At 41.4% G+C, this 14,174-nt stretch overlaps 1 protein-coding gene across 30 annotated transcripts in view; it reads right to left on the reverse strand.

The window, feature by feature from the left end:
- Positions 1–14,174, reverse strand: part of ANK3 (ankyrin 3) — a 407,765-nt gene that overhangs the window by 350,156 nt on the left and 43,435 nt on the right. For 8 of the 30 annotated variants that reach the window (XM_083502240.1, XM_083502231.1, XM_083502238.1 and 5 more), the window contains exon 1: positions 4,555–5,140. The exons of 20 other annotated variants lie outside the window; for them this stretch is intronic. In XM_083502240.1, the coding sequence (XP_083358366.1) occupies positions 4,555–4,617 (63 nt within the window). In that variant the 5' untranslated portion in view covers positions 4,618–5,140. Of the gene's footprint in view, positions 1–4,554; positions 5,141–14,174 lie in introns of those variants that run through there. 2 more of the 30 variants (XM_083502252.1, XM_083502257.1) reach the window with 1 other exon arrangement.

The raw sequence follows: 14,174 nt of genomic DNA on the forward strand, positions 1-14,174 counted from the left end.
TTAAGGAGCCATTTTGCACTTGGCTTCTATACCTGAATTCTAACACTGCGACACATATCTAGTTTTATAAGAGAATGCAGCATTCAGTCCTGGCATTTCCCACCTGAAGAGGCAATTTCCTGGAACAGCTTTACCACAAGATGAGCATTTTTCTGGTCCAAGACTTATAGTGCCTAATTTCTTTCTCAGCAATAAAAACAAAAACAAAAAACAAATCTGTTGATCAGAAAGCCTTATGGATTTTGCATTTTCGATCTAATTTTCAGAGTCAAAATTTAAAACATTGAATATTAATGGATTTCATTGTTTTAGCTTTAGTTTTAAATGTTTGGGAAGGTGCTCATGCTTTTCTGTAAGGGAGCGGAAGGCACTGTGATCTAAACCACTGTGATCTAAACCACTGTGATCTAAACCACTGTGATCTAAACCACTGAGCCTCTTGGGGTTGCCAGTTGGAAGGTTGGCGGTTCGAATCCATGTGACAGAGTTAGCTCCCGTTGCTCTGTTCCAGCTCCTGACAACCTAGCAGTTTGAAAGCATACCAACATGAGTATGTGGCAGGAAGGTAAACAGGAAATGGTGCTTCTGTGTGCTCTTGTCACGGTGCCCCGTTGCACCAGAAGCAGTTTAGTCATGCTGGCCACATGACCCAGAAAGCTGTCTGTGGACAAATGCTGGCTCCCTTGGCCTGAAGCGAGATGAACGCCGCACCCCACAGCTGCCTTTGATGGGACTTGACCGTTCAGGGGTCCTTTACCTTTTACTTTTAACTCATGCTTTTCCAGCAATGAACTCCCATTTGCATCAGAAGGGTTGGTCTTGCCCTCAGGCAAGCTGCAGGGGCAGAGGTGTCCATACCCATTTCAGAACAGCCTGGTTTGATAGTTTAAAACGGGGCTTGGGAAAATACAAGCTGCTTCTTGGTCGGCATGCCCTGCTGGGGTTGTGTTTCCATTTCTTTGACCACAGCTTGCCCTGCTTTGTGAAGGAAACTGTGCCTTGCCATGTTCATTTCTTCACTGGCAATTCTTGTGTTTTAAAACCTCATCTCAGGGATCCTCAAGAGGCCTGGCAAGCACTTACCATGTCCATCCTACATCCCATAATCCATGTCTTATCTTCTGAAAGTAGATCTTCTGCTCCAGTGTTCTTGTCATGCAGTACAACTCCAGACCTGTCCATGCACCTCACCAGCCTTGGCATTGTACACATGTCATAATGTATGAGCCCATCTCTGCCAAGCGGCTTCTCCTGGTTCCGACAAGACGCTGGGCTTTTTCTTCTCTGCCCAACTAGAGCTCCAATCCTGCCTAATCAAGCATACATCTTGCCAGAACTTTGAAGCCTGGGGTTAATCTTGTACTAACCAGAGTTTGAATTTTGTTAACTAGTCTCCAAAAAAGACAGCCCATTCCTAAATGTATTGAGCAGGTAAGACTTGTATACAGCCAGATCATGACAAAATGCACTCAATAGACTCCTGCTTCCGCTACCCTTTTGTAACATCTAAAACTAGCTTGAGAGCTGCTGAGTAAATTTAAAACAGACTAACTCTTGCATTCTCTTCTTTGAAACTCTGGCGTAAGATTAGGAAGCACACAGGATGTGCCAAATATATCATGTGTGTATCATATCTCCATGCGCAAACAAACCACAGGAAAAGATGCTATTAAGTTGTTCTGGGTTCTGCTTGATTCTCCATTTATGGCATCAGGTTAGGGCACATCTACAGTGCCTTTTTATATAAAAAGTTGTTTCCTTAATTTACTTTCCAAAATTTTCTTGGAGGATTCTTTCAGTTCATTAAAGTAAGTGCTTCGAACTGTCAGTCATCAGCCCTCATCATCCAGTGTATTCCAAGACTGAAAAACAGCAAAGTCAACAGGGATAATGGTGGAAGTCTTGCAATATGAAAGGGTAATTCCTTGCATGCTATGAAGGTTAATGGTTAGTCTTTGAAATAAGGGATTAATCCGGTTCTCTAATATCACTCTGATAGCAGCCCAGACATATCATGAGTATGACTGTCTGCGACAGATCCATTCCGCTCTATCATGTAACAAGATGAGGCATGAGAGTAAAATGCAATATTATGAAGCTCTCTAATCCATTTGAAAATAGAGGAGACTCCCTATAGGAGTAATGGATTCATAATTATACATTCCACTCTGTTGCTTAGATCCACTGTAGCATGATTACAAATATATTAGCAGGTAACAGTAGCAGGTACCCCCAAATATAAATATGCTCACAAGATCCTATCATAATTATTACTAGCTATGTAACATTTGCCCCCACCTCTCAAAAAAAAAATCACAACCACCTTTGAAGAGGCTTCAACCATAGTGGACCTTTGAGGGGATAGGATAGGAGCAAGAATTGCAATGGTGGAAACAAGTCGCTAATGACACCATTCTATGTGCCTCAGTACTGGTATTGGTATAGGACAGTCTTCCCCAACCTGGTGCCCTCCAATGTTTTGGACTACAACTCCCATGATGTCTCACCATTAGTCATACTTGCTGGGGTTGATAGGAGTTAAAGCCCAAAGCATCTGAAAAGCACCCGTTTGGGGAAGGCTGGTATAGGACACCATGATGACATTGCAATCTCCGGACGAGACTGTGGAAGGAAAATAATGTCACGAATGACACAAAACATGTATACCGTAACGCTTTGTGGTTTTTGTGCTGTGAAGCTCCAGAAATCCATATGTGACATTTCAGTCACTTCCCCAAACCACAACCAGCAAGTGTGCACCAAAATTCTTCTTCACTTGAGGAGGACATAACAGTAACCATCAGTTTCCCACTAAACAAAACATATTGAAAGATGGACATGAATGTGGCTGAAATTTGTACCCATATTTCCTAGGAGAATTGGGTTTTAGCAATTAGGTCACATCTACTGCAGGAAGAATGGGTTGAAGCCAATCCAAACAGCCTAATGCTGAGGATGCTTGCTTGAATGTAAATCCCACTGTGCTCAGTGGGACTTACTCCCAAGTAAGTGTGCATAGGATCACCACTGACTTAGTTACTCAGGGTTTGAAGACTTTTCATCTAAATACAGGGATTTTCACACTTACTATTCTATGCCACTTGATTTAAAACAACAATAACTGTATAGCTGTAAACACAGGACAAATACTCTCTTTTATTAAAAACATTTATCTTTCAAAAAACCAACTCCACAGTGAGTTGTATTTCCTACCCTGGTGAGAAAACAGTGCCAGGCAGAAGCATTTCATATGCTACATGCAACAGAGATTACCCGTTCCAATGCTCTCTAGAGCATTTTCCCCCCTATAAGCAAAATCCAGAATATATTTGCAAAGAGCAGACACAAAAATAGATTATGGGGAGAGGAATGTGCTCGACTTCCTTCTAAAATGCTACAAACCACCTTTCAAATATTTATATATTTCTCTTCCCCAATTTGCTACATAGACAGTCCAACCTGTGGATCAGTTAAACCTCAATATCCCAAGTTACCTAGTCCAGCTGATTTATGCACCACAGTCTAAGGCTGCAATACTTTCATGGAAGCAACTACCACTGAACTCAGTGGAACTCAGTTTAGAGAGCAAGCATGTTTATAATCACACTCTTAGGCATTTTTATTCACAAGTAGGTTTCACTGGAACTGGAGCCTACCTCCAAATAAATGTATTTAGGAAGGGAGTGAGAGACCGACAAACTGAAGGGAACACATAGTCACTGCAATTTTTCACAGCTGCTTACTCCTAACTAATCCCACATATTTAAATGGCATGAACTGGCAAAGACTTGAGAATTTCAGCTACTCCCACCAGAAATCACCAAGATCACTATTTATTAAATGCTCAGCATCTTATTTTTGCAAGCCAGTGCAAATAACAACAGCAACAACAAAAGCCAATTTTGAAGGATCCATGTTATTCCGCACAACAAAAAAACATTCTGGCAAATCCATCTAAGAACCACCTGTGTGGTTCTCTATAATAAAGAAACAACAACACACGACAAAAGCAGTTTTCTGAACCAAAGTTAAATTTCATCACCATTCATTCAGCTGCAGAATGTAAAAACAGCTACTATACTAGCCAAGGTGTTGCCTGAAAAGGTTTTATATGATTTACACAAACACACACACACATTTATTCAGAACTTAAAATGTTCGCAACAACATCTATTAGCAAGCCCACACTGTTGACAGGCAGAGTTTCTTTTAAGCTTTCATGGGGATGTTTGTTTACTCACTGGGTGTGGACTTAAAAGATTGCTGTAGTATATCAAAAAGCCACATTGTTTAATCATGCAGTAAGCAATTTGTTTCAGAATGCTCAGATATTTGAAGAACATAAAGCAATTGTGTTACAACATTCTGTTTCCTGGAAGGGAACACACCCATCAGCACCCAGGAAAAACAAAAGCATCCTCCTTCTAGCATCTTCTTGGTTCCCTAAATTAAAAGACCCCAGAATCAAACCCTTTTTTGAACCCACGTGAAAAAAAAGAAAAGAAAACCTTATAACCGAGAATAAAAGGTGCCGGAACCTTTCTGGGAGTTTACCTTTTTGCCTTTCTTTTTCCTGTGAGTATGTTTTGCGTTCTTCTCCTTTGCTTCTTCACTCATTTTTCAGCAAGTAAAATACACAATCTATAGACCGCTACTTGTATTCCAACATCCAGAGTCCCTGGAAATATCAGAGCATTGAAACCAAAGTCCATCTGCTGACGTTTCTCAGGCAAGTAACAGAATAAGTGCTGTTTAAACACAGCCACTGCTACTCCTGTAGAAGCTGGAACTGCTACTCAGAGCCTTGCTCGCGATTTCCCCAGCTCTCCCCCACCCCTTCAGTTACAGAGCTGGGAGTTCAGATAAGCTACTATTCCAGTGAAAAAGCAGCGCTCCGCTTTCTTTTGTTGTTCTGCACTGACTGTTACCCCTGGGGTAAGATCTCGGCAAGATTTGGTAGCTTGTTCCATCCACGGTGCCTCCCCAGCCTCTGAACGCACAGAAATCAGCTGCAGATTGCTGACAGGTCTCAGAAGCTTTCACCAGCAGATGATTTGCTGTGCCTTGCAGACGGAGAAACTGAGCATAAATTGCTCCGATTCCCGAGAGCGCGCAGCACCAGCCCATGTGTTGAATGTACTGGGGAACGCACAAACCAGATAAGGAAGCCTCCAAGAGATGAGAGAGAGAGAGAGAGAGAGAGAGAGAGAGAGAGAGAGAGAGAGATCAGGTGGCTGGTTCTCAATAATTACTACCACCAGGAAGATTTAAAACAGTGTGTGTGTGTGTGTGTGTGTGTGTGAGTGTGTGTGTGTGTGTGTGTGTACACACACATATATGATTATATGCACTAGACAGTCCTGCTGAATTAATGTTCAATTCTCATAGTTATCCAGCCCTACTCCTTTAGGCACACTTCAAATTACTTATATTAACATTAAGATTGATTACCCTTTCAATTATTTATCACATAAAAGCACCAACTACTTCCATAAAACAGAGATTTGCAATTATTTGTATCTCCTAAGCCAGTCCCATGCCAGCATGTATTCATGACAGAAGATTGATAGACAATTTCTTCCCTTCCCTTCCCTTCCCCCCCCCACCCCCTTCTCTGATGTAGGTCTCACAGAGAAAGTGCTACATGCCTTGAGTTGTGGTATCGCCAAAGTCCGTGGAGGGTTTCTGGATCAAATTTCCACACACTGCTGACCTACTCAGCAAAATGTTTTGGCTAGATATGTACAGGTCTCACACAAACAGGGGGGGGGGGGAGTAGATGGAGACACCATTCTGTCACCTCTAGACCCCTACACTGTTAAAGAAATCTTTAATAAAAACATTCAAAAGGGGTTGGGTTAAAAATATACACTTACCCAGCACATGGGCTTTTGATGCAATGAAAATTTAAGAATTATCTTTAAATCCCTTATATACAGAAATAGCTTTAAATCCCTTCTATACTAAAGGTGCTCTGCTCAATTACAGGCTTTTCAGCTCCCCCTTCTAGCAGCACCTTCTGGAAGCCCCCAAAGCTTTTGGAGATCTACAGCATCACCCATTGAGGTGTGGGGAGCAGCCACATGGAAATAATATGTGGTAAGGAATAGGGGACTGCTATTTGAACACGCATCTGGGGTGGGATGCAAAGATGCTACTGAGATTGTTTGTCCATGGTTTTATCCTGATCAATTTTTTCTGGTTTGTTTGTCTCCTCCCTGCTCACACAGGGAAGAAACAAACCATGGTTCCCTGGCTCAGAATTATGATCGGAGAATTATGACCATGGTTTGTTTTGCTTTGTTCTTGGTTTACTTACTCACTTGGCTTGTTGGAGTAAGAAAAACACAATCCTTGATATGGAAATACTGCTAAGCAATGGCTCATGGTTTGTTTTCCGCATGTGCTAGTAGGGAGGAGACAAACAGTGCAGAAAAGTGTGTTCACAGTAAACCACTAACTATGGTTTATCATTCCACCCAAACTGAGTCAGTGTAATGTTGTTCTGTATGATCCAGATTGGCTAATTAACACTAAGTCAAACCTTGTCTTAATATGTAGGTCTCCAGAGAGGAGATCATGATAGCTTTGATCCTCTTCCAATCTAGCTATTGCTATGCTGCTGTGAGATAAACCATGGGTTTGACTTGGCATGTCATCCAAACCCAGACTTGTAGTTTGCCTCACTCCATCGAAACCACAAACTGTAACAAAGGTTTGTTCTTGGTTAACAGCTCATGATTGGACTGAATCAAGTCCAAACACAAGCCCAAGTTCAGACAGCATGCTAAGCCAAACCATAGCCTAGCTCACAGCAACAGGACCAAAAGAGAAGCAAATCAGCTGTGATCAGCTTTACGGGAACCTGAGCACACACACACTTGTGCCAAACCATCGTTTGCTTATTGTTATGTGCAAACCGGACCTACATGTTGTTCTGTAATGAACCATCATTTTTCCCATTCTGTTTCTTCCTCATATATGTACCACCCTGTTGATTTGTAAAAAAAAATAAAATAGAGGTGGTAACTGATAATACCATTGCATTCTTGCTTCTGAAAGCTTCTTCCTTTAATACTCCTATAGTACTTACTAGATTATTAAACATTGGGTCTCTATGAATAATGATTTATTTATTTATTTATTTATTTATTTATTTATTTAAATAAAGCACAATCAAATGGCACATGGGCAATAGCAGTTTCTGACTCTAAGTAGGTTACAGAAACATCTATTTTTGCTAAATACCGGAAGCCAAGTAACGTTAATATTTTCCTAAAATGGAGGGCAAATTGAAGATAGATCTGTAATCTGAAACACTGCCGACAATTGAGGGAACAATTAGAGCTAGTTTTTATCAAGGTAATAAACCTTAACCTGAACAGATTGCAGGTGGAGACTTGAGTGACTGAATACTTCTAAAAATGAAATAAAATTAATCCCTGTAAATAGAAAACCTGATGTCAGACAAAAGGTTCGTGCCTATCCTTCCTCTAGTTTTCTGTGTGTATTGAATTAATATTTTTTGTGTGTGAAAACATTCAATTTCATGAGCCCCCACTTGCAGCCTGAAATAGTGCAGCCCAAATAAAGGTTTGACTACCTTGGTGAGAACTAAACCTTAGACAGCAGGGTTTTATGAAAGAGGAGCTTGTACAGAAATATGCAAAACCAGTTGTTATGTTTTCCTTTTTTAGGCCAGAAAAAAAAATCAAAACAAAACCCTAGTACTTTCCCTAGATTTGCATCCTTGCTTAGATGATATGTTGCAAAAGAAAGTGCTCTCTGCTGGCTGATTTGGAGAAAACACTTATAAATAAAGCTACGACCTCATTGAACGTATATATTCTAATTACGCTGCTGTGAACAACCTGGGAGGCCACTTCACACTTTGGGTGTAGCCTTAAAAGATCTTAGCTGTGTACATCTAAAAATGTAAAGTGTGGGTAGAACACAACACATTTACAAACACACGCTGTGTACAAGTACAGCAAGCCCACAAATTGTGTTTGCTTTATGTACGTGATTGCAACCTTACGTGGTGTTGGGGGATGAATAAATAAGTAAATGGAGAGCCAAGGAAACCCAACACTCTCTGCTCTACATTTATATGCTTACTTCCCCCTTCCATCCCTGCTTTGGGAAGGGAGTGAGAGGGCTCTGGCAGCGTCTCAGCGTAACTTTAAATATATTTCAGGTAAGTAGGATCCAACAGAGGGACACGGGTGGCGCTGTGGTCTAAACCACAGAGCCTAGGGCTTGCCGATTAGAAGGTCGGTGGTTCAAATCCCTGCAACAGGATGAGCTCCCATTGCTTGGTTCCAGCTCCTGTCAACCTAGCAGTTCGAAAGCACGTCAAGTGCAAGCAGATAAATAGGTACCGCTCCAGTGGGAAGGTAAACGGCATTTCCGTGCACTGCTCTGGTTTCGTCAGAAATGGCTTAGTCATGCTGGCCATATGACCCAGAAAACTGTCTATGGACAAACGTCGGCTCCCTTGGCCAGTAAAGCGAGATGAGTGCCACAACCCCAGAGTCGTCTGTGACTGGACTTAACAGTCAGGGGTCCCTTTACCTTTTTAGGATCCAATAAGTGTGTGAAGTGGCCCTAGCCCTTGCAAAAGAATTACTTAATAAATGCACAGTGATCTTCCATCACACATTGGAGCTTGTTTTAATACTCCTAGAACCCTATAAACATTTACAATGATTTCTGGAGTGGGAATTTTATATGCAGAAACCTTGTTCATTTATTACAATTATTTATATCCTGCCATTCAGAATAGAGACCCTTCCAAGGCAGCTTACCACCATAAAACAATATTAACATACTTTAAAGCTCTTGGGACACTTCCTGCAGGCTAGTTGATGGTAGAGTGTGGGGTGCAAAAAGAAAGTACAGTTGACTTTTGCCTGCCTTCCTCTCTTTTTCCCAAGAGAAAGCAACGATGCTACATTGCTTTTATCAAAGAAACAATTCATTGGGTCAGGAATCATTGTAGGAAACTGATTACAATTACTCTGAACTCCGCTATGAATTAATTAATTATTATTATTATTATTATTATTATTATTATTATTATTATTATTATTATTTTCTCTTTAAGTTCTGCCATGCTAGGCTCCTTTGGGAGAAAGGGTGGGATATAAATTCAATAAATAAAAAATTCAGGATTCCTCAAAGCTTCTATCTCTACTAAGATCTACATGTGAAGTTTCTTGCTTGTATGAGATATTTTTGGTTATTCGTTGATAAGTTTTAAGAAGTGTTTTGACGTGCAACTCTTTAACAGTTATTATATCAGAGGCTACGCAGCATCAAAATGTGGAGACTGCGAGCAGAAATGTCAGCCATACGGTTTTCTAACACATTGCTTAATTGCAGCCCAGTTTATATGTGAACTTTCAGAATCCCGGCGATGCAGATCTACTAGCAGAGTTCTATTTTTAGATCAAAAAATAACTCGCATAAGAGGACAACAGGGTAGGCCAAATGAAGTCTACCAGGACAGTTCTATTTATAAACACATGCAAGGAAAAGGAAGGAGGCATGGAGCCCATGTGGAGTGGAAAGGGAGAATTTCAAGAAGAACAACCAGCAACGAGTCACTTTTGGTGACAAAAAGCTAATAAGGCTGTCATGCGCAGTTGGTGAAGAGCAGCTTCGTAGTAGACACTGGAATCCATGGAAGTAGCCGATTTGGATAACACTTAGGACACTCTGTACTTACAGGAGGCTCCTTTTTGCAGTTTGAATGGTTTCTGCTGGCACCTGTGTCATATGTAATCTGCTGCTGTGTGCTATTCATTTAACCCTGACTGGGGACAAGGTCTCTCGTTTGCTTTAATGAGCTCCCTGAAAAGGTGGCACTAAGGGGAGAGAAATCCATGTAATAAATAAGTTTTCTTTTTGCACCAGCAAAAGAATATTGGCTTCATACATTCATATCTACTAGATATTTTGAAAAGTTCTTTGCCTATTCTTTATAGGTCCAAGCTGCCTCCCTAGGTATCATTGCCAAATTTGGAACAAGGGTCCCCACGGCATGGGCCAGCAGTTTCCTTCAGTGTTGGGCTACTGGGCTGCCATTCTGACTTGGCCCATTTTTTGACACAGGCATAGGCTTGGCCACCTATTGATCACCAAGCTTGGCATGAAGGTTTCTAAGGTGGGTATGAGGGTCCCTGGTAATGTTTGGGTGCTGGGCGTCATTTTGAATCAAGATGGTAGATCAAAATGTGACTTTGGCATAACTTTGCCTGATTTTTGGCATGACTGATCCAAGCTAAAAAGAAAAAACCCCAAACACTATCCAGTTAAAAACACACAGCATTTTGGGGTTTCTACATATTCCTGGGTGGCGCTGTGGGTTAAACCACAGAGCCTAGGACTTGCTGATCAGAAGGTCGGCGGTTCGAATCCCTGTGATGGGGTGAGCTCCCGTTGCTCGGTCCCTGCTCCTGCCAACCTAGCAGTTCGAAAGCACGTCAAAGTGCAAGTAGATAAATAGGTACCGCTCCGGCAGGAAGGTAAACGGCGTTTCCGTGCGCTGCTCTGGTTCGCCAAAAGCGGCTTAGTCATGCTGGCCACATGACCCGGAAGCTGTACGCTGGCTCCCTTGGCCAATAAAGTGAGATGAGTGCCACAACCCCAGAGTCGGTCACGACTGGACCTAATGGTCAGGGGTCCCTTTACCTTTACATATTCCTGGGCAATATCAAGCACTCCCCTCTAGTACAGATATATTTCACACACTATGTTTTTTTTCTACATCTAAATTTTCACTGGCATTCCAAAACTTAATTCTTATATTTGCTAACATATGAAAATAACTCATACTTCTCCACCCTGCAACCCCATTCTATGTATTTTTACTCAGAATTCCACAAAGTTCAGTGGGACTTCCTTCCAGGTAAGTGGGTTTAGGAATTCAACCTCACTCATTTTAATTGAATTGATGATTCAACAAAACATCTGAAAGACTGGCAAAAGTACATGTCTGATAAGGTTTCTTCTGCTCAGCTTTCATCAGGCAACCTTTTTAGTCTTTTTATTTTAATTACAGTGGTGCCCCACAAGACGAATGCCTCGCAAGACGAAAAACTCGCTAGACGAAAGGGTTTTGCGGTTTTTGAGCTGCTTCGCAAGACGAATTTCCCTATGGGCTTGCTTCACAAGACGAAAACGTCTTGCGTTTTTTGCAAGTTTGTTTCCTTTTTCTTAACACCGTTAATACAGTTGCGACTTGACTTCGAGGAGCAACTCATAGAACGCGGTGTGGTAGCGTTTTCTGAGGTTTTTGGTGATTTTTGAAGCTTTTCCAAAACTTTTCCGACACCGTGCTTCGCAAGACGAAAAATTCGCTAGATGAAAAAACTCATGGAATGAATTAATTTCGTCTTGCGAGGCACCACTGTAACTGACATGTTTTTCAACAGAATGACTACCTAGCCATAACCTCAGTTATTAATGGAGTAAAAGTCATTTGTTCGTAGCATTGCTAAAATTATCATGTGGCATAAGTAGCAAGTATAACGTACGTGTGTGTGTACATTGCCTTTTCAAAATTATATTTTGAATCTATTCAAGCACAAGCCTGTGAATCTTGCCACCCAATTCCAATTTAGTAAAGTGTGCCCCTTCACACCACCTACAATTTATACTGCAATTGGTTTTTGTGGGGAGAGAGAAGAATCCTGTCTCCATGCCTGTCTGGCTGGCATTGAGTAGAAACTAAATTCAGCTAAAAGAGTGTAAAAATATTTGACTCATTGATTCATGGGCATGTGCCAATAACAATTAAGCAAGCTGAAAGAGACTGCTTGGTCTAATGCAATGTTGCACAGGTTTGTTTCACTCAAACTTCTCTGTATAGGGAAGTTTTTGATATTTGATGTTTTACTATGTTTTTATATGTGCCGTAAGCCACCCAGAGTGGCTGGGGAAACCCAACCAGATTGGCGGGTATAAATAATAAAGTTGTTGTTGTAGTTGTTGTTGTTGTTATGTTGCACATAGAAACTTATGTGTGGCTTCAGGGAGTTGGGCACAGTTCTTTAGCTTTTCCAACAGATTCTATGAAGTTCCGGGTTTTTATTTTTCTCACACACCCCAAATTAAATTGTAACTCTTAATCAGTAAAACATGTCAGAAAACAAATGTGGACCCAACAAGCTGTAAGGTAGGGTTTTAACCTTTGTTCTCCTTTCCTGATGGAACCATGGCTTGTAGCATATACTGTACTGAATATATGTAGAATCATCTAATTGTAGAATTTGAAAGGGACCCTGAGGATCATCTAGTCCAATCCCCTGCAATGCAGGAATAGGCAGCTGTCCCAGGCAGGGTTCAAACCTGCAAACTTGGTGTTATTAGCACCACACTCTAACCAACTTCACTATCCAGGCTAACTCACTGTGTCATGAATACCAGCCACCATGGAGAATAGCCAGCATAGAGTTCCTAAAACAGGCCATTTGGGGCAGAAATGGCTTGAACTCAAAAAAAAAATCTATTCCTTCTATGTTTACACAGTGGATGTAGGATTTTGGCACAGGTAAAGTAAAGGTAAAGGTACCCCTGCCCGTACGGGCCAGTCTTGCCAGACTCTAGGGTTGTGCACTCATCTCACTCTATAGGCCGGGAGCCAGCGCTGTCCACAGACACTTCCGGGTCACGTGGCCAGCGTGATGAAGCTACTCTGGCGAGCCAGAGCCGCACACGGAAACGCCGTTTACCTTCCCGCTAGTAAGCGGTCCCTATTTATCTACTTGCACTTTGACGTGCTTTCGAACTGCTAGGGACCGAGCAATGGGAGTGCACCCCGCCGCGGGGATTCGAACCGCCGACCATGCAATCGGCAAGTCCTAGGCGCTGAGGTTTTACCCACAGCGCCACCCGCGTCCCTTTGGCACAGGTACTTATCACCAAAGAAAGGTGACAGAAATTTGCATAAGATTTTAATATATTAATTTACATGTATATATGCAAATTTTGGAGTGCTTACTGTTATTTAAATAGAAATGCAATACATCTCACCAGACTGGGGAAGACTGTGACCAGCTAATCTGTGTGCCTGCTTTGTCTGTTCTCCTTACTGACTGACCCTGGGCAACTTCAATATTCCTTCTCTCTCTCCTTATGGTTCCTTATCTTTAAACTAGACTTGGATTGAACAATCTTCCAAGCAGAGGGTTCTTTCAAGCATAAGGCTGTCCTCTGCACAGTTGGGCAGATAGAATTCCATAGGGCTTTGGTTGCTAGCAGTGCAGTCCCATTTGATCCCATGTTCATCATTTAGATGATGTTTGGGAAACACAAGATCTTCAAAATCATTTATCTGAACTTGATTTAAGCAACAACAACAACCTGTCTCATTTATCCTCACTACACTCCTGTAAGCTAGGCGAGACAGAGATAATTGCCTAAGGTCAGCCAGTTATCTTCATGGTCAAGTGGGGATTTCATCCCAGGCCTTCTTGGTCCTTGCTCACCACTCAGTCATTCTATTATGAATTCACACAAGGCATTTTGTTTTTGTTTTTCCATGTATTCAGTCATGGAAATGATTCTCAGGCATATTCCTTGGTTTCTAAACAAGCAACTTAAGCAACAGCCCATAGCCTCACTTGAGTGACTTAAAAAGAAGGAATGAGTTCCATTGCCAATAATTTAGACATAAGTCAGTCACTGAGTTATATAGCACAGGTTAACTAAACATTTTCCCTTCATATACAAGGCCAATATTCCTGTCCCAATATGGTGCACTCATCTTGTTTGCTTAAATCTACTCCAAACAAACTATGGCTTTTATGCACATTAACAGGAAAATACCATTGCCTATAACGCAATGCAAGAGGGGGTATCCAATTTACGTTTTACTCCAAAATTAATGGACCAAACTTAGTCATATTCATTTATTTCAATGGGTCTACTCTGAGTAAAATTTAGTTGCCTACCACCCACTTTGCAGAATGGTTTAAAGTAAAAACAAACTCCCCTCATTCTCCCTTTCCTTTAGATCTTTCTGATTTTTGCCATTATTAGTTTTGTGCCCTCTCAAAATCCTTGAGTAAACACTGCATTAAGAAGGTGGCCAAGATATATACTTCATTATATAGCAAGCCAGCTGGAAACCCTAGAGTAGCCCTAATATTGTCAGGCACAGACATTAA

Source organism: Podarcis liolepis (genome assembly GCF_965112155.1).
Source record: "Podarcis liolepis genome assembly, chromosome: 5".
Classification (NCBI taxonomy): domain Eukaryota; kingdom Metazoa; phylum Chordata; class Lepidosauria; order Squamata; family Lacertidae; genus Podarcis; species Podarcis liolepis.